This window comes from Chelonoidis abingdonii, unplaced genomic scaffold (assembly GCF_003597395.2).
Source record: "Chelonoidis abingdonii isolate Lonesome George unplaced genomic scaffold, CheloAbing_2.0 scaffold0018, whole genome shotgun sequence".
Classification (NCBI taxonomy): domain Eukaryota; kingdom Metazoa; phylum Chordata; order Testudines; family Testudinidae; genus Chelonoidis; species Chelonoidis abingdonii.
This window is the reverse complement of record NW_027424279.1, coordinates 17,753-41,790: the sequence shown is the minus strand read 5'-3', so window position 1 is coordinate 41,790 and position 24,038 is coordinate 17,753. Positions and strand designations below refer to the sequence as shown.

General features: G+C 47.0%; 1 protein-coding gene across 1 annotated transcript in view; it reads right to left on the bottom strand.

Annotated features, from left to right (window-relative positions):
- Window positions 1–5,070: 5,070 nt before the first annotated feature.
- The window catches only part of LOC116817080 (ras GTPase-activating-like protein IQGAP1), a gene marked incomplete at its 5' end in the record, with an annotated part of 34,707 nt that continues 15,739 nt past the window's right edge, over window positions 5,071–24,038 (bottom strand). Inside the window, 2 exons of the mRNA XM_032766843.2 lie at window positions 5,071–7,833; window positions 22,667–22,775. Of these exons, the coding sequence (XP_032622734.2) occupies window positions 7,720–7,833; window positions 22,667–22,775 (223 nt within the window). The remainder of the gene's footprint in view (window positions 7,834–22,666; window positions 22,776–24,038) is intronic.

The following is a 24,038-nucleotide window of genomic DNA, read 5'->3' as shown; positions in this document are numbered from 1 at the left end:
ACAGTTTGAACACCCATCATATCTGTTCTCCTTCCCTAAAGCCCTAGCCTCCAAGGTCCTACCCATAGGAACCCATAGGCAGCCCCTCTTCTTACTAGATCATCGAAAAAGATTTTTAAGCCTCACATTGGCTGCCAATTAAATGTGGGGGTAACTACTCCTTGTGAAACATGTTGACTTGATTTTTGCTGGCAAAGTTATTAATTTTACAGGAATTCAATACACAAATGTGTTAATCATTTGGAACGAACGATACCCGTCAAAAAAATACATTTTTCCATTTTAATTTAAGTGTTTACTTTCCAGCATTATTATCTGCACTCATGAGAATTTTCTTGGCTGTTGTTTATATATTTACCTGAAACAAGTTTTTTTATGTCTTATAGAGCATTTGTAACCTTTCCAATAGGGTTAAAACTACTGAACACCAGAAAACAAAGGATGAGCAGTGAAATTTGTTGCATACTAAGCATAAAGCCTCATCACACACACATCTCTAAACCTATTGAAAAGTCCTTGCTTGTTTCCCATCTATAATATGGGATGATACTAACTTCCTTTGAAATCTGTGATGAGACGCCTGCTAGGTCTAAAAAGTGTTCCAATTTATCCAACCTAACCCATTTTCAATGCATACCCTTCCTGCCTTGCTTTCGTTTGAGAGGCTTTGAAGCAAAATGCACAAATTCAGTTATTGGAAAACTTCTTTATGCTGCAGATTTCTTGTTCACTGATGGCAAAAAGCTCTGATTTATAAAGGTAGAAATCTGTCTTTTACACAACCAGACCCAAAAGGGATTTGGCCCTGTTCCTGCAAACACAGGTGCGCATGAGGTGTGCCACACATACCTATGCAGTCGCTGGGTATTTCCAGGACCAGGCCCATCCCCAGCACCCAGGCAACATACAGAAAATGGCATTCAAGTCAGGTGCTCACAGGGGAACGTGACACTGGGGACGATACAGCTGGCAGGGAATAGAGCGGTACTTTAGGGAGGCAGGGAGGGAGTGATTCTGGGCCCTAGCTGCAGTCTGCCAAACCCCAATAACCCTGAACTGCCACTGGACATCATTGGGCTGGACGGGCACAGGAAGCAGCCTACAACTCCCATAGCACACCAGGCCCAGCAAAGCGCTGCAGGCGGGTTTACACAATCTCTGCCTCGGCGGCCCGCTCACCGCCCTGACAACAGGAGAGCGCGGACCGGAAGTTATGTTACCAGATATGTAAAAGCTCTCATATTGTTCGACTAGAAACAGTGCCCGAAAGTAGTTGGTGCGGAACTTTAAAACTGTCTGTCGGGCACAGTAACTGCACGTTATTTGCCGCGGTAGCGCTTTAATAGTGTCCTACCTGGGATAACGACCGAGAGTTATTGGTTGCGCTAAGCACGTTAATACAGTCCCACGAGGACAGCGTCCAGAAATTATTCACTACGGCAAACTCACTAATATTAACCCACCGGGAACAGCGACTGGAAATCATTCGCCGCGGTGGCCCAAAAGTATTCCCTTGCGGGCACAGACCGGAAGTCTTTTGCCGAAGTGCTCTCTCTAATAGTGTCCCACGGGGAAAGTGATCGGAAGTCTTTTGCCGCAGTGCTCCTTCTAATAGTGTCCCTTGCGGAAACGGACTGGAAGTCTTTTGCCGCAGTGCTCTCTCTAATAGTGTCCCTTGCGGAAGCGGACCGGAAGTCTTTTTCCGAAGTGCTCTCTCTAATCGTGTCCCATCGGACATAGTGACCGGAAGTAATTTCTCCAGTTGGTGCTCTAATAATGTTCTACGGGGAACTGTGACCGAAAGTTATTTGCCCCGCTACGTGCTCTAAGCGTCGCACCAGGAGCAGCTCCCGAAGTTTTCACTCCATTACCTGCTCTAATAGCATGACACCAAGAACAGTTCCCGGACGTCGCCGTGGTCATTGAGCGGAAGCTGTCCTGCCTTTACCGCTGGGACTATTGGGGTGGAGGAACAACCGGCGATTCCGTGGGGAGGGCTGGAGGGGATTGGAGAATAGGGGCGGGGACTGGCAGCGGACCTGGGAGAGTTAGGGGCATGGGGGTCCGTGCTGCAGCCCGGGCTGGTATGCGCGGCTTTCCTAAGCACAGCAGGAGAACTATTCCCACACTATCCCATCACCGTGACATCAGCACCTCCCCGCCTCTGACTTTCTCCAGCCTCGCCTCAGCAACGCCTGAACATGGTAAGTTCCGGTCACGCCTCACAATGGCTGCTGGGAGATGGGTCAAAGGGAACACACTACCTTTCCCACAATGCACCGTTTCTTCCGCCGCCGGCGCCGGTGCTCTCAACAGAGCGCGTCAGGTGTATGTGTCAGAGGCTCCTCACCGCTGAACTGGGGCACTACGCTCCTGCTTGACTGCCCTGGCACAGACCAGACAGCCCCTTTCACTCCTAATCCTACTCCTAACCCCGACCCTAATCCTAACTCTAACCCCTACCTCACCCTACCTGAAACCCTACCCTAACCCTAACCAACCGAACCCTTACCCCAACCCTAACCCTGATCCTAACAACCTAACCCCAACCCTGACCCCGACCCAACCCCTGACCTAAACCTCAACCACCCCAAACCCTACGCCTAACCCTCAACCTAACCCTACCTAACCCAACCCCCTGACCCTGACTCCAACCCTCAGCCTTAGCCTCATCCCTAACCCAACCTCCACCCTACTCTGACCCTGCGTCTAGGACCTAAAACCCTGACTCTAACCCCTCACCCTCACCCTTATCCTAAACCCGAACCCCTAACCCTAAACCTAAACCCGAACCCGTACCCTAACCCCTCACCCGAACCCTAAACCCAACCCTCACCCTAAACCCTAACGCTTTCTAACCTTAACCCTAATTCTAACCCTAGGCCTGACCCTGACCCTACCCCTAACCCTTACCCTACCCCTACCCCAAACCCCTAACCCTGACCCTTAAACCTAACCCCCCCACCCCTGACCCCGAAACCCTAAACCCTAACCGCAACCCTTAACCCCTGACCCCTAAACCCTAACCCCCTCACCCCTAACCATGACACTCACCCCCTAACCCTCACCCCCAAACCTAACCCTACCCCAACCCCTTACCCCAAACCTAAGCCACCCCCCCACCTCCACCTTGACCCTACTCCTACCCCAACTTTGTTCCCTGACCTCTGACCCTAACCTCTATCCTCACCCTAACTCTGACCCTAAACCACTCCCTACTCTGAAACTGTAATCCTTAACCACTTCTACAAGGGCAGTTAATTCATTGTGGTTGTGTTTTTTTTTTAAAAAATAAGGCAGCAAGGCTGCATGTTATTTATTAGCTCAAGGTGGGTGAGGTGTGTAGTGACTGTACTGAGGCACAATATTTTCCTTTTTTCCTTTGAGTTGTGTGTTTGATCGATCTCATTTAATATTTTCAACCCACCTTGTGGCATGGCATCAAGGGTTTATCAACGTATGGGTGAGGTACTGTGCTGAATTTGCAATTCTGGTCTCTCTCTCTTCCTCACCCAATGTGCCTCACTTTCTTGTTTTAACTTTATATGGGTTCCCCCTTGCTGGCAATACACCGTGTCCAAATTTCATCAAACTTTGTGGGGATGTACGGGGAGGGCCTAAGTGAGTTCCCTAGCTTGTGTTTTTTTTTCTGTCATATTAGATTGCAATTCCTGCAGAGGACAGCTTGCTCACTTACGAGATCAGTGGGCGTGGTTCACTAGTGTGGTTAGATGTTTAGCTGCATGTGCGTGTTCTCCCCCAGCTCTGCGCAGACAGCCAGCACAGCAGAACCACCCAATGACCACAAGATCTGTCAATGTACACATAAGGCCAGGTTTGTCGTCAATGAAGCATGGTACTTGTATCCTGCAGACGCCACTGGATCACTAATAAATGCTTGCCCATAACAATGGACCAGCTCAGTGAATGGCAGGACTTTTCATTCCTCCACAGGCCAGACAATAATAATCCCTCTGAGGTACATTTTTATACCCGATACAAACAAGTTATGTACTGCCCCCTGACATGGCTAGTTATTACCCATCACCTTGTACATGTTGGTTCACTCAAAACTTCTCTATTACATACTGTCATCCTGAACTTATCGTTTAGGAGTATGTTCCTGTCATCCTTGGGGGGATGTTTTTGTACCATCCTTGATGGCAAGCTGTGTTTACATGAGTACTCTGTGCCAAGCATGTCTTAGGAATGCATGTTGCTACAATATCAGCCCTGTTCTTGCCAGATTCTGTGAGCAGGTCCTGCCTCTTGCTCACACCTTGTCTTTGCTTTATATCAGGCCTCTGGAACAAGGGCTTATGTCTTAGGCTCTTTTCCTACTATAACTGCAAATAAAAATTCTGTCATTCAGTGCTATAACATTAAAATACACATTGATTGAAACAAAGCCTATTGCATTAGATACATCCTGTAACCTCAAAGGACACAGCATACCCACTTTTTAAGATGCCTGTGACCACTGCATCCCTATTTAGATAGGCTAATCTTAAAAGAGCATTTCCAGGATACATGTTAACACTTGGGGAATTGGCTAAGGTTAATATTTGCACTGGGGATTGTCCAGTCAGTGCCATTTAAATATCCTGGTTATTTGGCGTTCAGTCAGGCACACAGAGGTTCTGTCACTGAGCCTGGAGGGCAGACTGAGAAGAGTGGTGGGTTGAGAAGTTCCAGAGTTGCTGGTTCCAAACTAGCTCTGAAGCCATGGATTCCCTAGGAACCTAAAGACTGTGGTTCTGCCTTTCCTATGGAAATGATGGAAACCAAATTTGATAGCACTTTTTTAAAATTGGAGTGCACGAAATGCAGTGTAACTAGGAAACAACCCTGCACATGCCTCTCAACTTGATTCAGACACATTATAATAGGGTGAGATGATAGGCTTGTCCATAAGTGACTGATATCTGAGAAATGCAGAAGATGTCAGTGTATGTATATGCTGTTGTGGTCTTGTGATTAGAAATTTTCACTAAAGAGCAAAGTGCTGCGTTTAACAAACTGACACACAAATTAAAGCCGGCCCCAAATAGATTCAAACACACTCAGACATGAACAAATTATCTTTTATTTAGATGAGAAATACAAAGACATTTTATGTGTAAACAATAGGCTAAGCCCTCTAGTTATCTGAAAGAAATTTAAGCCCAAGATAAATACCATGATTGTGGGGAGGGGAGAGGGAAGAGAAAAGGGAAAGCTAGGACACCAATAAATAAAGTAACAAATTACAAAATTTCAGTGCTGAAACTGGATCTTTCTGTCAGAGTGTCTCCGTTCTTTTAAAAACTCCAACCAAAGTTACACACTGTTATTTAACTAGAATTGGCACACCTGTTCCCAGAAAACTGTTTCACTCTTTTACTACCTAGTTGTCTTTTATCAATTTGCACCAAAACTGTTTTCAAATAGGTATTGGCTGTTCTTATAAATAATCCAAAATATCTTCGCCTCATAGGTATTATGATGTTTTATTAGAATAGCCTAACATGTCTCATTAGCAATTTCTTAGGTTATGGCGAGGAGGCAGCCATGCAGACATCTGGGAAAGTAGCCCTTTTTAAATGGAGAAAATATAATCCCTTTTGTTGAACAGCTGTCAGGGTGCTGTTTTATTTCCCTGATGAATAATTTGAGAATGTCCTATTGTCACTATCCTGAACTAAAAAAGGACAGTTATATTTAAAACCCTTTAGTTAAACAGCAGTGGGGACTCACATTGAAAAGAAACAGGTAGACGTAAGTCAAGACTTTTATCATGCCCCTTTCCTGATGCTATTTCGGGATAGGGAGTGGAATTCCTATTTTGAGGTTCTCCTCTCTGAGGGCAGAATTTCCCCTATTTGGAACTTCCTGGATGTGATCAATTTTACATCTAAAAGGAAAGTTGTGGCATCTATTCTTTTATTATGCTAATACTGCATGGACCAAGATAAAATCAGGTTTGTTACTGTTTGCGTGGCAGGGATTGTCACAAGGTAGAGCCATATAGGATTAGTCTCTTAAAAAGACTATGGGAAACAACTGACTCCCAAGGCAGGCAGAGAGTTAGTAACTGGTTTCATTTAAAACACACTAAAATGGCAGATTCTGTGATTAAATTATAAAACAAAATTATTTGAAATAAACGTATGGCATACGTGTGTGTGTCTAAGAATAGAGAGATTATTTTAACCTATACTCTGGGAACATAAAACAGTCAAACAGATTTTAAAATTATTAAAAAAAACCCAAAAAACATTTTTGTCTGGAGCAGATAATTTGGGCAACAAAAGTTTGTTTCAGGCTAGAAGTAAGTTAATGGAGATCAGAGTTCATAATGATCCTTTTGAATTTCTCTTAGGTATAGCAATGTAACAGGCACCACCGTAATAATGAGTGAATATCTAAGCAGTAAAGGAAACAGGGAGTCATTTGCTCACGTACATTTGGTAAAATGTAAATAATTTAACAGCTGAGACTATTTAAGGCAGAGTAAATTCTCTTTGGCAAGTCTATGCAGGTAGATCATAGTGTTTAATGGTATCCGGTAGAGATATGTGGAGCACTAAGCTAACTTAGAAACTTTTCCTGTAACCTTCTAAAAGATTCTGAAGCAAAACTGTAAAATAAACTTTTCTCAGCTGATTCAAAAAATCTCTCTCCTCCACCCCCAATAAAAGGCCACTTTTCATCTTTAGGCATTAGCACACACATTCCTCATTTCCTCTACTACTGGGACAATGTGTATATTAGTAAGGCATCTTAATAAGAAACAAATATTGAAAAAAAATTGGATCACTAAAGATGTTCTCCATGGCTACAATAATGTATATGTAGTAATAATTCAGCAACACTTAGGTCACTGAAAGCCATCAAGGACTCTGCTGCACTAGTCTCATGCAGCTAATAGTCACCACCACCACCACCACCACCACCACAAGCTGGCTCTGAAACAACCTGACCAACCTGGCCATTAACCACTTTTAATTTGACTCAGTTCTGTGAGAAAATCTTTTCTTCTCCCCATTGCTTGAAGATAGAGCTACATACGCACATTGAATAACATGCTAAAATATAACTCAAGTATAGGTCTTTACAAATCAAATCTATAAAGAGAGTTCAGTCATCCTGGTAGCGAGCCTTTGGTAATGGACACTGCTATGGACAGAATCAGCTAGTTAAATTTTTTCCAGTTTCTCCATGCTACAGCACAGAGCAAATATTTCTCTAAATTGATGTCCTGTTGTGTTTTCTTAGAATTTCAGGGAGGGAGTCTAAATATGAGCTGAAATCCTGTTCTGCTTCTAGATACAGAGGCAGACCTGGTTGCTCTGCTGTGTTAGCTTTCTTCTTCTACAACAAGTAACAAGAATTCAAGTCCCACCATCCAAACATTTAGGCAAAGAACACAGCCAGAAGCTCAAAATATATTCTAACAACTGTTTAATCCCCAATGCCACTGTAATAGTACATGGAAAACATTCTAAACTAAATGCTTCTCAAGGAATCTGAAAAGTCAGAAAAAAGATCATAGCTGTAAGACAGATAGAGTCCCCATAAAGGACTTCTTTACGAAGTGATATACTTGTAGTTTGGGCACAGGGAGGTACATCAATATATAGGTGTCCTTGGTTCTGACAGGTGAAAGAGGATATTAAGAAACAGAGATACAGTTTTTCCATTCATCCCCCTTTTCATAGCTCCTCTGGGAGATGCCAGTTATTTCCCATAGAACTTCTTGTTCAGAAGGAAGATCAGGAGGTTGACGTTGACTTTCGCTCTGTCAAACAACTTCATGACAGCAACACCTTCATACTGCAGCTGTAAAAGATCCTATTAAAGAGAACATGTTGATTAGTGAAAAATCCATAGAGGCTGACCGGGAAAGAGAGAATTTACAAAACACTAGTGCAAAGCAGGTTTCTGAAGAATTAATATCTTGTGAGAGTCAGACATATAAGCCTGGGAGATTAATGCCTTAAAGACCCATTGATTTCCATACTGGAAAGTATGAAAAATATTGTATTAATAGACAGTTCTGATTATATTAGTTTTATGATTTTTTTGTATTAATAGGAAAATTTAAATGAAAACTCTCTTTTGCACTCACCTCGGTTTCAAATATCTAAAAAGACCACAACAATCTAAGTCTAAATAGTCATTTCCAGCCTCTTCATTTGTGTGATTACCATACAATCTCCATAACCCTTAGACAGAGTCCTTCCACCACTCATTTAATCATATTTCACAGCCATAAAATATATGGCCTGATTTTCAAAGAAGTTAAGCAGCCACAGCGCCCACTGAGGTGACTTAGGCACTGAAATTTAAAGCAGAATAACAGAAAAAGCTCCCAGATAGGGTCAAATGAAGAAGACTGAACCAGTTTCATTATCAGTGGAGGCAAGACTACTACAAAGACACCTTCCCAATGTCATATAGCTCTGAGGAGGTAGACACTGAATGGATAGACAATAAGGCATCCCCTGTGCCAGTCTCTCTGAGTATTGAAGATTTTCTGGGAGACAAATAGTGCGTCATAAGTAGAGCCCTACCAAATTCCTGGTCCATTTTGAGAAATACTGGTCTCACCCATGAAATCTGTATAGTATGAAGACCAGATTTCATGGTCCGTGATGCGTTTTTCATGGCCATGAATTTGGTAGGGCCCTAGTGATGAGGCAGGGCTTCTCTCCAGCTTGCTAAAGAAAGCTGCTGCACTCACAGTCTCCTTTAGGCAGCTTTATTGCCCAAACTAAGCAAAGTAAACAAAACTGTTCCTCAGCTCACCTTTTACAACTTGGACCCCACCCCTTTAACTGGGAGCATCTACTGTGGCATGGAAGCTGGACCTACTTCAGTCACAGGAGCCAGCCAGCCACCCTGTGTCACAGTACTATACTTCCTCACCTTCACAGAGGTTGAGTGGGAGCAAGGAGACTACAGTGCAGTTTCTCCATCTTTCTCCAGCCCAGAAGCAAGGGACGCCAAGAAACAGAGTCCCAAGACCACTCAAAGGCTCAGTTCAGAGGCACTCATGACATATAACTGAATGCTCCTTATTTGCTCAGGTGACATTGGGAACTTTCCAATGCCACTTTTGCTGGCCCTAAGGTCACTTACGGTGATTAGGTCTTTGAAATCAAGACACCCCTCAACATTGATAATGCTGGATGATTGGTATCCAACTCAGTTGATCAGACGAGACGAATGACCTACGTGCTGCTCATCATGTTGGTCATAAAACCACCCTGTCAAGTGGTTAATCAGAGCCAGTGTATCTCAATGCTAATGGTATTAGACTCAGGGCGAGAAGAAGCCTCTCTTACTAGTAGAGGTTTGAAATAGCTGTTTTTCTAAGAGTGAACTCACACTAATTCTGACCTTCTCCCAAAGGCACTCAAAAATGGGAGGCTGCAATGGGTATCACAGCATTGTGTGAAGCATAGTTCATAAAGCCAGAGCTCTCAGTTGCCTTAGTTCTGCTGTCTATTGGGCCAAAAGACATTAAGAGAAACTGCATCTTAGGACTGAAGTTCAGGAAAAACAAAGCTGCTCATGAGGAGTGGGACCTACAGGGTGCCTGCACTGGCATCAACATCAATTAAAATAAAAAAGCTGACTTTTAACTACACATACAAGAATACACATAAAAGGGGCAGAAAAATGAAAAACCAGTTACTGATGACAGAAGTATTGAGGACACTGAATGAGCTCCAAGCTCACTGCAACTTTCATGGTCAAAAGTAAATGAAGGGCAACTGAGACCACTACAAGATTGTGAGTTTAGGCTAAAGAGTGAGGATCCATATGGTCAGTTATTGAAGGAGTATTTTTATAACAACAATCTATTTGCAAATTAGTATTTCCTAGAAATTATGTACAAATTTCAGTGCTCTTATATAAATCCAGATAGCTGTCACATGGCAGGTATTACAGAAATGTAAGACTTTTCCTTGACTAAACATAGATCCGAACTTTGTAAGTTAATCAATCCTGAATTTTGGCCTTAAGTTCAAGTGAAAACAAGAAGAAATGACTCACTGTAGGTGTGTCTGCGTCCTTGTGCTGCTGATTGGAGAATTTTGATAGCAGACCATCCCACCCATGCATGCGCTGCTCCCCACCTGCCACGAGGCAAGCCAATGTGTGTGGGCAATCCCTCTCCAGTTCTCTCTCTACTGCAGAGTCAACTATTAGAACTCTGAAGTAGAGGGGAGGAGAGTGGGTCGTGGAGCACCGATAGAGGGACACACAAGACGGTTACTCACCTTTGTAACTGTTGTTCTTCGAGATGTATTGCTCATATCCATTCCAGTTAGGTGTGCGCACCGCGCGTGCACGTTCGTCGGAAGATTTTTACCCTAGCAACTCCAGTGGGTTGGCAGGTCGCCCCCTGGAGTGGCGCCGCCATGGCACTGGATATACAATCCTGCCGACGCGACCGCTCCTCAGTTCCTTCTTGCTGGCTACTCCAACAGTGGGGAAGGAGGGCGGGTTTGGAATGGATATGAGCAACACATCTCGAAGAACAACAGTTACAAAGGTGAGTAACCGTCTTTTCTTCTTCGAGTGATTGCTCATATCCATTCCAGTTAGGTGATTCCCAAGCCTTACCTAGGCGGTGGGGTCGGAGTGAGATGTCGCAGAGTGTAACACTGAGGAGCCGAAGGCTGCGTCATCACTAGACTGCTGAACCAGGGCATAGTGGGAGGCAAAGGTGTGGACCGAGGACCAGGTAGCTGCACGACAAATTTCATGAATGGGCACGTGAGCGAGGAAAGCAGCCGATGAGGCCTGAGCCCTGGTAGAGTGCGCAGTCATGTGGCTCGATGGGACGTGAGCCAAGTCGTAATAGGTGCGGATGCACGACTTTACCCAGGAAGAAATCCGCTGTGAGGAGATGGGTAGGCCCTTGACATGCTCAGCCACTGCGACAAAGAGTTGGAGGGTTCTGCGAAATGGCTTTGTTCGCTCGATATAAAAAGCAAGCGCTCTACGGACGTCTAGGGAGTGTAGCTGCTGCTCTCTGCAAGATGAATGTGGCTTTGGAAAGAAAACAGGTAGGAAGATCTCCTGGTTAACATGGAAGGCTGATACCACTTTGGGGAGAAAGGCCGGATGCGGTCGCAACTGCACCTTGTCCCTGTGGAACACAGTATATGGGGGATCTACCGTGAGGGCCCGAAGCTCCGAGACTCGTCTCGCAGACATGATAGCCACCAGGAAAGCGGTTTTCCATGAAAGGTAGAGAAGGGAGCAAGTTGCTAACGGCTCGAATGGGGCGGACATAAGTTTGGCAAGAACCAGGTTAAGGTTCCATGTAGGGGTAGGGCGGCGTACCTGGGGGTAAAGGCACTCTAGGCCCTTAAGGAATCTAGACACCATCGGGTGTGAGAATACCGAGCGGCCATTCTCCCCTGGGTGGAAGGTAGAGATAGCCGCCAAATGGACCTTCAGAGATGATATTGCTAGGGCCTGTTGTTTGAGGGACCAGAGGTAATCCAAGATGCTGGGAATGGAGGCCTCAGTGAGAAGGAAGTTCTGCTCCACGCACCAGCACGTGAAACGCTTCCACTTGGCCAAATATGTCACTCTAGTGGAAGGCTTCCTGCTACCAGGAGCACCTGTTGCACTGGGGCAGAGCAACGCAGCTCAGACTGGGTCAGCCACTCAGGAGCCATGCTGTGAGGTGGAGTGACTGAAAGTCCGGGTGATGCAGTTTGCCATGGTCCTGAGTGATCAGGTCCAGGTGAAGAGGCAGGGGGACAGGGTCAGCTATGGATAGGTCTAGCAACATGGTGTACCAGTGCTGCCGAGGCCACGCTGGAGCTATCATGATTAAGTGGGCTTTGTCCCTGCGTACTTTCAATAGGACCCTGTGGACGAGCTGAAATGGTGGGAAGGTGTAGAGCAGGTGCGTCGTCCACGGTATAAGGAAGGCATCCATCACTGAACCCGGTGAGAGGCCTTGAAAGGAGCAGAACGTCTGGCATTTCCTGTTCCTGCGGGACGCAAAGAGGTCTATCCGGGGAAACCCCCACCTCCAGAAGAGCGAAAGAGCAACGTCCGGGTGAAGTGACCATTAGTGGGAAAGAAGGATCTGCTGAGGCGATCTGCCAGCGTGTTCCAAACTCCCGGGAGAAAGGACGCAATGAGGTGTATAGAGTGGGCTATGCAGAAGTCCCAAAGACGTAAGGTTTCTTGACACAGGGGCGAAGACCTCGTGCCGCCCTGCTTGTTTATATAGTGCATGGCCATTGTGTTGTCGGTGAATACTGACACACAACGGCCCTGTAAGTGCTGTCAGAACGTCTGGCAAGCGAGGCGGACCGCTCTCAGCTCCCGGACGTTGATGTGGAGGGTCAGCTCTTGAGATGACCAAAGGCCCTGAGTGCGCAGGTGTCTGAGGTGAGCCCCCCAACCCAGGGATGATGCGTCCATTGTCAGGGACGCCAAGGGCTGGGGCGGATGGAACAGGAGCCCTGCACACACCATGGAGGGATCCAGCCACCACTGTAAGGAGTCTAGGACAGTCGGGGGAATGGTGACGACCATGTCCATAGGATCCCTGGCTGGTCGGTATTGTGAGTTGAGCCACGACTGGAGGGGCCGAAGGCGCAGTCTGGCGTAGTTCGTTACGAACGTACAGGCCGCCATGTGGCCCAGGAGAGCGAGGCAAGTGCGCACCGAGGTCAATGGCGCCACTCGCAATCTCCGGATGATGGCTGCCATAGTCTGGAATCGTGGCAGTGGTAGACAGGCTTTGGCAAGAGTGGAGTCCAGGGTGACGCCAATAAATTCTATCCTCTGAGTGGGGATCAGAGTCGATTTTTCCGCATTGATCATTAGACCTAGACGTAGAAAAAGGTCCTTGACAATGCGGACGTGACTGAGGACTCGCGCCTCGGAGGTCCCACGGATGAGCCAGTCGTCTAGATACGGAAACACATGTATCCGACTGCGGCGGAGGTGGGCGGCGATGACAGCCATACATTTGGTGAATACTCTTGGGGCTGCAGAGAGGCCGAATGGGAGGACCGCGAACTGAAAATGTCGGCAGTTGGCCACGAACCGGAGGAACCTCCTGTGAGGCGGGAAGATGGCTATGTGGAAGTAGGCATCTTTCATGTCGAGGGCGGCATACCAGTCTCCAGGATCCAGGGATGAGATAATGGTTCCAGGGATACCATACAGAACTTCAACTTTATCATGTATCTGTTGAGTTCCCGCAGATCGAGGATAGGTCTGAGACCTCCCTTTGCCTTGGGGATTAGGAAGTAGCGGGAGTAAAACCACTTGTCCTGCTCGTGCTCCGGTACCTCTTCTATGGCTCCTTTGGCGAGGAGCGATTGCACCTCCTGTAGGAGGAGTTGCTCATGAGAGGGGTCCCTGAAGAGGGACAAGGGAGGTGGGTGGAAGGCGGGGTTTGAAATAAATTGGAGGTGGTATCCAAGTTCCAGCATGCGTAAGACTCAACGATCTGATGTTAGCTGGGACCACGCAGGGAGGAAAAAGGAAAGACGGTTGGAAAAAGGAGGGGACGGATCCTTTAAAGAACCTGGTACAACGCCCTCGGGCGCACCTTCAAAAGGAAGGCTTTGGCCCTGAGGAAGGCTTGGAGGAGCTTTGGTTTTGGCCCCCTTGGTTGCCCGATTGCCTTTGGCGACTGGTTCTGCCTCACCGTCTGCCGAAGTCTTGCCTCTGCCGGGACTGAGGGTAAGGGCAGTGCAGTTGGGCCCGGAAGGGCCTGCGCTGAGTCACTGGCGTGTGCATTCCTAATGAGCGCATAATGATCCTGTTGTCTTTTAGGCTCTGCAGCCTAGGGTCAGTTTTATCCGAAAACAGCCCTTGACCCTCAAATGGAAGATCCTGGATCGTGTGTTGGAGCTCCGGGGGGAGGCTGGAAACCTGCAGCCACGAGATACGGCACATAGTCACGCCAGAGGCCAGAGTCCTGGCAGCTGAGTCCGTGGCGTCCAGAGAAGCCTGCAGGGAAGTTCTTGCCACCTTCTTTCCTTCGTCGAGGATGGCCGAGAACTCCTGCCGGGTGTCTTGCAGAAGCAACTCCTTGAATTTATCCGCTGCCGCCCAGGTGTTATAACTATAGTGGCTAAGGAGAGCTTGCTGGTTGGACACACTGAGTTGGAGAGCCCCTGCCGAATAGACTTTGTGCCCTAGCAAGTCCATGCGTCTCGCCTCCTTTGATTTAGGGGCTGGCACCTGCTGACCATGGCGTTCCCTCTCATTGACCGACTGGACAACGAGGGAGAAGGGAGGAGGATGGACATAGAGATATTCATAGCCCTTGGAGGGCACCATATATTTACGCTCAACTCCTCGCACTGCCGGTGGGACAGAGGCCGGAGACTGCCAGATCGTAGTGGAGTTGGCCTGTATGGTCCTAATGAAGGGAAGAGCCACTCTAGTGGGGGCATCTGATGACAAAATGTTCACCACTGGGTCCTGTACCTCCGGGACCTCCTCGGCTTGCAAGTTCGTATTTTGTGCAACACGCCTGAGGAGGTCCTGGTGGGCCCTGAGGTCAATTGGTGGAAGACCAATAGAAGAGGTTCCAGCTACAGCCTCGTCAGGGGAGGATGAAGAGGAGAGACCTGGAACCAGCGGATCTGATGAGGATTCTGCCTGGTGGATCGTCTGTGTCTCCCTGGGGATCTGGGAATCCTGAGGCTGCGTCAACCCTTCCTCCATAGGGGGAGGAGGAGGGCGGGTGATCGTGGCTTCCGGCACCCGGTGTTCTGAGGTGGCCAAACGCGATGGACCTGGTTGAGAGCAAGGTGTCCAGAAACCCCATTGCTGCAGCCCATGATCTTGAGGTTGGGGCTCCTGAAACAATGCAGCAGGCACATCGGTGTCCAGGGCGTATGCCTGAGAGGACACGGACGGGTGCCGGGATGGCCAGGGAGGAGCCAAATGAGGCTGGTATGAGTCCTTTGTTCTCGTCGCTGGAGATCTCCTAGGTGCCAGGAATCGGTACCGGGAGCCATAGCGGTGCTGAGAACGAGACTGGGACCTGCAACCAGTGCGGTGCCGGGAGGTCGACCTGGATCTTGACGGCCTGCGGCGGGACCAGCTGCGAGAGTCTCGGTGCCGGGAGCAGTGCCTAGAGCCGGAGCGGTACCGAGAGTACCAGGCAGGACGAGAGGTGGATCGGTGCCGCGAGTACGACCGGTATTGCCTAGGTGAGCGGTGCCGGGACTGCGAGCGGCGTCTCGACCGGGACCATCCGTGGGACCTCGAGCAGTGTCGGGACCTGGATCGAGATTGGCGCTGGCTTGTTGAGTCTAGCGAAGGAGGTCTCATAGCGGCTAGCTTGCCTCTGGAATGCAGTACCCACACCGGTGGTGCCGGGGGTTGAGGCAGGACAGACTCAGTCATCGCAATAAGGTCCCTGGCTGAGGCAAACGTCTCCGGTGTGGAGGTGACCGTAAGCTCAACCACAGACCTCTGAGGGGAGCTCTCAAGGACCGGACTCGACGGCCCTCTCGAAACCGGAGTCGACGGTACCACAGTCGTAGGTGCCGCAGCAGGAGTAGGTGCTGGGCGATCCGAACGAGTCTGCGTCGCAGGTGTGGTGGGAGCTGAGAGTCTTCGATCAGGTCCCTGTGCCGGAGAAGGCCGGTGCCGAGGTGTCTTGGCAGAGCTGGCGCGGTCCGGTGCCGGAGGAGCGCTCTCAGCGCTCAGTGCCGAGGATGGAGGGTTCAGGGCTGCCTCCATAAGGAGAGTCTTTAAACGAAAGTCCCTCTTCTTTTTTGTCCGCGACTTAAAGGCCTTACAAATGAAGCACTTATCGGAGATGTGCGATTCCCCCAGGCACTTTAGGCAAGAGTCATGGGGATCATTTGTGGGCATCGGCTTCTTACAGGCTGAGCATGGTTTAAATCCCGGTGAACTGGGCATGGGCCCCGGCACCGGGTGCAGGGAAGGGCTAATGCCCGAACCCCGCTAAACTATGTACACTAACTAAGAACTATAAAACTAATTACGCTATAGACTAATTAACTATATACAACAAGATATCAAGTGAACAAGGAGAAACTAGGGAAGTGGAGGACAGCTAAGCCACGCTCCACTGTTCCAACGACTGACACGGGCAGTAAGAAGGAACTGAGGAGTGGTTGGGTCGGCAGGGGTATATATCCAGCGCCATCGTGGCACCACTCCAGAGGGCGACCTGCTGACCCACTGGAGTTGCTAGGGTAAAAATCTTCTGACAAACGTGCACGCGCAGCACGCACACCTAACTGGAATGGATATGAGCAATCACTCGAAGAAGAACTTGAAGAACCATCGTTACTGCACAAGGTAAGTCAATTATTTTTCTTCTTCTTCGAGCAGTGCCCGTATGGGTGCTCCACTGTAGGTAACTCCCGAGCAGTGCCCACCACTAGGAGGCTGGGGCTTTGGGGTCAAATCTACTATAGAGGATAACTTCATGGCACCAAATCTGGCTCTGCAGCTGAGTCCCTCCCTGAGGATGGCATAATGTTCTCCAAAGGTATGTGCAGATGCCCATGTAGCTGCTCTGCAGATTTCTGATTTAGAGATACCTTTGGAGAAGGCAATGGAAGAGGAGAGGGATCTTGTAGACTGCATGAATACTGAAGATACACTTGCTACATTATGCATCTGGTAACAGAGCTTGACATAGTTTGAGACCCATTTGGAGAGTCTTTGAGCTGAAAGCTCTTGTTTTGTCCAAATAGAAGGCCAAGACTCTCCTCACATTGAGCATATGGCTCTCCTATTATCCTGATTAAGTTTAGGATAAAAGGTTGGAAGTTGAATAAGCTGGTTCATATGAAAAGTGAAAGTCACCATGGACATAAACTTCGGATGTGGTTGAAGTGTGATTTAGTCAGGGAAGGACACAGTAAAGGGAGGTGGGGGGAGGATGCACCATCAGAGCCACTATCTCCCCTATCCTTCTTGCTGAGGTAAAGGCGATCAGGAATGTCATCTTCATTGAAAGGTGAGTTAACAAACAAGTGGCCCTGGGTTCAAACGGCAGTCTAGTTAGTCATTTTAACACCAGGTTGAGATCTCACTGAGGCGTGGGAAGTCTAGGTTGGGGGAAAGACATTTGTTATGCCATTGAGAAATCTCTTCACGTAGAGTATCCTTCTAACTGTTGGTAGAAGATTGCAATTGCTGTTAGGCAAACCTTTAGTGAGCTGACAGAGACACCCAATTTCTTGAGAGTCAACAGGTAGTCCAAGACTACCAGTAGGGTGCCTGCATTTGGAATGATGCCTTTGGGCTGACAACAGATTTGAAATCTTTTCCATTTTTGCAAGTAGGTGTGATGAGTAGTTCTTTTCTTACTGTGTAATAGCACCTCCTGTACCTCCTCAGAGAAAAATGTCCCTATGTGCTGGAACCACAAAGAAGTCAGGCTCTGAGTCGCAGAATCCGCAGGTTGGGGTGGAGGGTATGACCCTAGTTCTGTGATAGCAGCTATGGAGTGATTGGAAGAGTCATCAGTGGACATAGTGCCAGCTGTGACAGGTAAGGGTATAACATCTGCCTGGGACAGGTGGGAGAAATCAGTATGATGCTTGCTTTCTCTCTTTTCACTTTCAACAAGACTTTCAGAATTAGAGGGAATGGGGGAGAAGCATAAAGAAGACCCTTGTCCAATGAGTGGAGGAGACTGTCTCCCATGGAGCGTTGTCTGATCCCCCATATGGAGCAGTATTAATGGCATTTATTGTTCTGATAAGTAGCAAACCTAAGGATTGATGCCCACCAACCTAATGATTCCTTAATCTTGGTGGGCATCAATAATAATTTGTGTATGCTGTCTCTGTTTGGCCTGTAAAATGAACTGAACTAGGCTTGGAAGCATCTCATATGTAGTGTGGCATGAGCTAGGACCGATGTGTCTGCAGCCAGATGCCCTAGAAGCTGGAAGTGGCGTCTGACCGAAATCTGGAGGCTGGATTGTATTGTCTCTACCAGTGTTAGAGCCTGAGGAATCTGTGACATGGGAGGAGTGCCTTTGAATTCTAGTCTTTGCACTGGTGTTAATGTCGATTTTTGTGCATTGATTTGTAGGCCCTGATTCTGAACAGATTCAGTGTAGTCTGGGTGACTCACTGGGCTTTGGTGAAAGAACATGCCGAGAAGGCAGTTGTCTGGGTAAGGATAAATTATGATGCTCTGAAAGCGTAAGTGGGCTGCCGCTACTGAGGGAACCTTGAAAAATACCCTGAGGGCCAAAGGGGAGTACTCTGCACTGGCAGTGGTCTTGGCCTAGTGTGAATCTCAGGTAATGTTGGTGACTCGGTATGATGGAAATGTGGAAATATGCATCTTGGAGGTTGAGGGCCGAGAACCAATTTCCTTTCTTTAGTGCTCGAAAAAACACTGATAGGGTGACCATCTTGAACTTCTGCACCTTGATATATCTGTTGAGCATTCTCAAGTCCAGCATGGGTCTCCAACCTCCTTTCTTCTTTGGAATTACAAAGCCTTTGCCTCATAGATGTATGGGCACAGGCTCTACGGCTCCTATGCTGAGGAGACGGTTTACCTCCTGACATAGCAGACTCGTGTGAGAAAGGTCCCTGAAGAAGGATGGGGAAGGGTGTTTGGGAGGAAGGAGAAATGGATGGCATAACCATCCCAAATGATCAGCCTCCGACAAATGGGTGCTGCAATCTGTTCCCAGGTGCTGTTGAAAGGGATAAGATAGTCACCGAAGGGATGGGTGGAGTTTTACAGCATGAGGTGGTGAGAATGTTCTACAGGTATCTTGAAAAACCCGTGAAAATTGCCATCTCAAAGTGGAGGACTGAAAGAAAGTTGATTGATATTCCCAATACTTTCACCTGGGGAACCTAGGCTTCTTCCTCTACGTCTCTTAAGATCTCTGTGACGAGAACTGATATTTGTATTGTGATGAGCAGGGCTTAAATGGTGGCTGAAGGCTGTACTTTCTTTTGTAGGCAGTATAGATCCCAAGGGAGCAAAGGGTTGTCCTAGAATCCTTCAATGTGTGAACAGATGCATCAGTCTTCTCAGCAAATAACTTTGTCCCTTCAAAAGGATGGTCTTCCAGCATAGTTTTGACCTCTTTAAGGAAGCCAGCTAAGTGAAGACATGAAGCCCATCTCATCACAATGGCTGTGGAAATCAAGCATGCCGCCATGTCATCTGCACTAGATGCAGCTTGTAGAGACTTTTTTGCCACCAGTTAGCCCTTGTTGACTATGGCCTTTAATTGTTCCTTGTCAGAATCAGGCAGTTGCTCAATAAAGGAACCAAGTTTCATATAATTTTTGGTAGTCATATTCTGCCAACAAGACTTGGTAGTTTGCTACACGGAACTGGAGGGTGGCTGATGAATATGCTTGCCTGCTGAACAGATCCAAACAGGTCCAGTCCCAGTCATAAAGGGTGAATCTGAACTGGTGCTGGTGGCCCCTAAAGTTAACTGTGTCCACAATAATAGAATTGGGAGACAGGTGGGAAAGAGAAATTCCAGTCTAAGGCTCTGGGTGAGCATGGTACCAGGGCTCCGGTACTGAGAAGGGGCAAGTCTGGTGCGTTGGATACCGAAAGATCCGTCACTCACTGGAAATCTGGTACTGCAGATAACATCAGTACTGACAGTGGTTGCAGGTGCTGAGAGGCTTACACTGAATGAGTCAGACATGTGGACCTGGCCATGACATGAGGACCTGTTGGTGCCAGATGCACCGGAATTGGTACCGGTGCCAATGTCCATACCGACAGAGCCTTCCCTGGGGCGGATCTTATATGTTTTTCATGCCCCCGTGGTACTGGTGCTTCTTTGCGTGTGCCCTTCGGGTCTTTGGATAGTCTGCCTTGCTCTGTCAATTTGGTACAGTGTGCGCCCTGCGTACCAGTTTTAGACTGCTTCGGTGCCGTTAGTACAGATGATACTGATGGAGCCAGAGATTGTTTTTGGCTTGTACTGGGCTCGCTACATGGACTCACAGACCTTTTAAGAGGCCTTGTGTGAGTGGCTCGTCTCTCTAGGGTCACCTCCCTTTGAAGTAGAGGGTTGCGGCAAGAGCTCTCACTGGGACTCCAGGAGTTGAAGGGCCGATTCCATGAGCAGTAATTTGAGGACTAGTCTACACTGCCAAGCTACGTAGGTGCAGCTGCATCAGTGCATCTGGTGAAAATGCGCTATGCTGATGGAAGAGTGCTCTCCCATTGGCATAATTACTCCACCTCAATGAGATGTGGAAGCTACGATGTCAGGAGAACGTCTCCTGCTGACTTAGTGCTGGTGTGGAGTTTCGTGCTAACAGAAAGTTGGGAACCATTAGGAAAGGGATAGATAATAAGACAGAAAATATCATATTGCCTCTATATAAATCCATGTATCAGAGGGGTAATCGTGTTAGTCTGGATCTGTAAAAGCAGCAGAGAATCCTGTGGCACCTTATAGACTAACAGACGTTTTGGATCATGAGCTTTTGTGGGTGAATACCCACCCACCTCAGCAGATGAATGTAGTGGAAATTTCCAGGGGCAGGTATATATATGCTAGCAAGCAAGCTAGAGATAACAAGGTTGGTTCAATCAGGGAGGATGAGGCCCTGTTCTAGCAGTTGAGGTGTGAAAACCAAGGGAGGAGAAACTGGTTTTGTAGTTGGCAAGCCATTCACAGTCTTTGTTTAATCCTGAGCTGATGGTGTCAAATTTGCAGATGAACTGAAGCTCAGCAGTTTCTCTTTGAAGTCTGGTCCTGAAGTTTTTGCTGCAGGATGGCCACCTTAAGGTCTGCTTATAGTGTGGCCAGGGGGTTGAAGTGTCTCCTATAGGTTTTTGTATATTGCCCTTCCTAATATCTGATTTGTGTCCATTTATCCTTTTCCGTAGAGACTGTCCAGTTGCCGACGTACATAGCAGAGGGCATTGCTGGCATTTGATGGCTTATATTACATTGGTGGCCGTGCAGTGAATGAACCGGTGATGGTGTGGCTATATCTGGTTAGGTCCTGTGATGGTGTCGCCGGTGTAGACGTGGCAGAGTTGGCATCGGGGTTTGTTGCATGGATTGGTTCCTGAGCTAAGAGCTACTGTGGTGCGGTGTGCAGTTGCTGGTGAAGAATACGTTTCAGGTTGGCAGGTTGTCTGTGGGCAAGGATTGGCCTGCCACCCAAGGCTTGTGAAAGTGTGGGATCATTGTCTTGCATCTGCTCTAACCCCTCAGACAGAGACCAACACCTACAAAATCTCGACCAAGCATTCTCAAAACTACAGTACCCGCACGAGGAAATAAGGAAACAGATCAACAGAGCCAGACGTGTACCGAGAAGCCTCATACTGCAAGACAAACCGAAGAAAGAAACCAACAGGACTCCACTGGCCATCACATACAGCCCCCAGCTAAAACCCCTCCAACGCATCATCAGGGATCTACAACCCATCCTGGACAATGATCCCACACTTTCACAAGCCTTGGGTCTTTGAAGATGCTGAACTCTCATCTTCCTGGAGGTCCTTTCTGTGGACGTTACAAATCAACTTGGTCTCATGGTGGCTTTAACATTGCAAAGTCATGTGATAACATCACCTGGTACAGAGTACCACCTTGGACACTGCTGGTACTTTCCCACTGGAAACAAAGGATTCCTGCCTTATGTAAATCCTATTTAAAACTGGGAAGTGAGTTAATCTGAGCTCTTCTCCATTGCCTCCCCGCCCAAGAAGGAAGACTGCTGAAAGCACCTGAAGAAACAAAGGGGCTAAGCTGGGGAAAGGCAAGGGCTGAGTCCAGGCTGAGGCAGGGATCTAGTCTGTGAAGAGAAATAACTGGAACTCTAAGCTGCAGAAACTCTGCAATCTGTCTAAAACAACATTTAGGTTGAGAAATTACTATTTGTAACCTATTTCTTTAGGTGAATTAAGTTTAGGCTGTGTGTTTTATTTGCTCAGTAATCTGCTTTGTTTGTTTGCTATCCCTTATAATCACTTAAAATTTACCTTTTGTAGTTAATAAACTTATTCTTTGTTGATTTCAAAACCCAGTTTGTGCAATTCATAACTGGTGGGACAAGCAGCTGTACATATCTCCCTCCACATTGAGGGAGGAGGGTGATTTTTATGAGTGTACGCTATATAAATCTTTGTACAGCACAAGACAATAGAATTTTGGGTTTATACTCCAGAAGGTTGTATGCACGGGAGAACTGAACACTCCCCTAGCTGAGACCTCCCACAGACAGCTAATTGCAGACTCTGTGTGATTCTACAGTTGGGTGTGTCCCTGCCTGTGTGTGTGCTGGAATGGGGCTTGAGAGACTGTTATAGCAACACAGAGTAAGGGAAACCCAGGCTGATAGGATGGGTGGGCTCAGTGGGATCCTAGCACATCTGGTGGCAACCTGAAAGGGGGGGTTCAACCCAACACAAGGTCCATAAATGATGTCTCTAGCCTCAGTTTTGCCAAAAGCTGGGAATGGGCAACAGGGGATGGTTCACTTGATGATTACCTGCTCTCTTAATTCTCTCCGAAGCATAATGAATACAAATATTTATTTATGAAATCTTAGGTTAACAGAAAGCAACTATGAGAAGTCTACATGAAAGATTTTGGTGGCCACAGGCAGTCTACATAGGTTGTACACCACAGGTTTTCAGCATTAAATAGGAGGATCCTTACCTGATAATGTAACATGAATGTTTCCATCTGCACACCCATGAATTTAGCTTTGACCTCAAAGTCTCCTACTTCCTCTGTTGGGTTGATTTCAAATATCACATTTTTAAACCTATGAAGGTTGGCAAATAAAAATAAATTTATTATTTAATATACAATTTCTAATAAAGAATAGGAGTGCAGAACAATATTAACACAGGATCCTTGCAATACAAGTAGCGTGAATAAGGAATCTCAAACTCAGCAGAGAGCAAGAGACAAAGGCAGAGCAGTACAGTGGTACAATGTACAGCTCTCAGCAAGCCTGTTTCCTGCTGAGGTGAGGTAGGCTGCCTCATTGAGAGGAAGCCTCATAGATTCTAAGGCCAGAAGGGGCCATTGGGATCATCTGGTTTGACCTCCTGCATAGCACAGGCCATATAACGTAATTCCTTTTTGAACTAAAGTAGATCTTTTGGAAAAACATCCAATCTGGATTTAAAAATTGCCAATGATGGAGAATCCACCAGAAGCCTTGGTAAATAATTTCAATGGTTAACTACCCTCACTACGAAAAATTTACACTTTATTTCTAGTCTGAATTTGGCTAGCTTCAGCTTACACCCTTGGATCTTGTCATACTGTCTAAACTGCTGGACCAAAGAGCCTACTGTCAAATATTTATTCCCAATGTAGGTACTTACAGGCTGAGCTGTAACCTTTTAACCTTCCCTTTGTTAAGATAAATAGATTGATCTTCTTGAATCTGCCACTATATAAGGCATATTTTCCAATCCTTTAACTATTCTCATAGCTCTTTTTTGGACCCTCTCCAGTTTAGCAATCTCTTTCTTGAACTGTGGACTCTGGAACTAGACGCAGTATTCCAGCACTGGTTGCACCAGTGCTAAATACAGAGGTAACATAACCTCTTTACTCCTACTTGAGATTTCTCCTGTTTATGCATGTAAGGGTTGCGCTGCTCTTTGGTCCACTGTGTTGCACTGGGAGCTCATGCTCAGCTGATTATTCATCATGACCCCAAGTCTTTTCCAGAGTCACTGATTCCCAGGATCTTGCCCCCCATTCTGTAAGTATGGCCTACATTTTTTTTCTTAACTTAACATTCAGCTGGATTAAGACACATACTGTTTGTTAATGTCCAGCTTACCAAGTGATCCTGATCTATGAATCAGTGACCTGTCCTCTTCATTGTTCACCACGATCTCAATATTTGTGTTATCTGCAAACTATATCAGTGATGATTTTGTTTTCTTCCAGGTCACTGATAAAAATGTTAAATAGCATAGGACCACAAAATGATCTCTCACACGCCATTAGAAACACATCCACTTAAAGATGATTTCCCATTTACATTTTGAGAGCCATTAAGGGC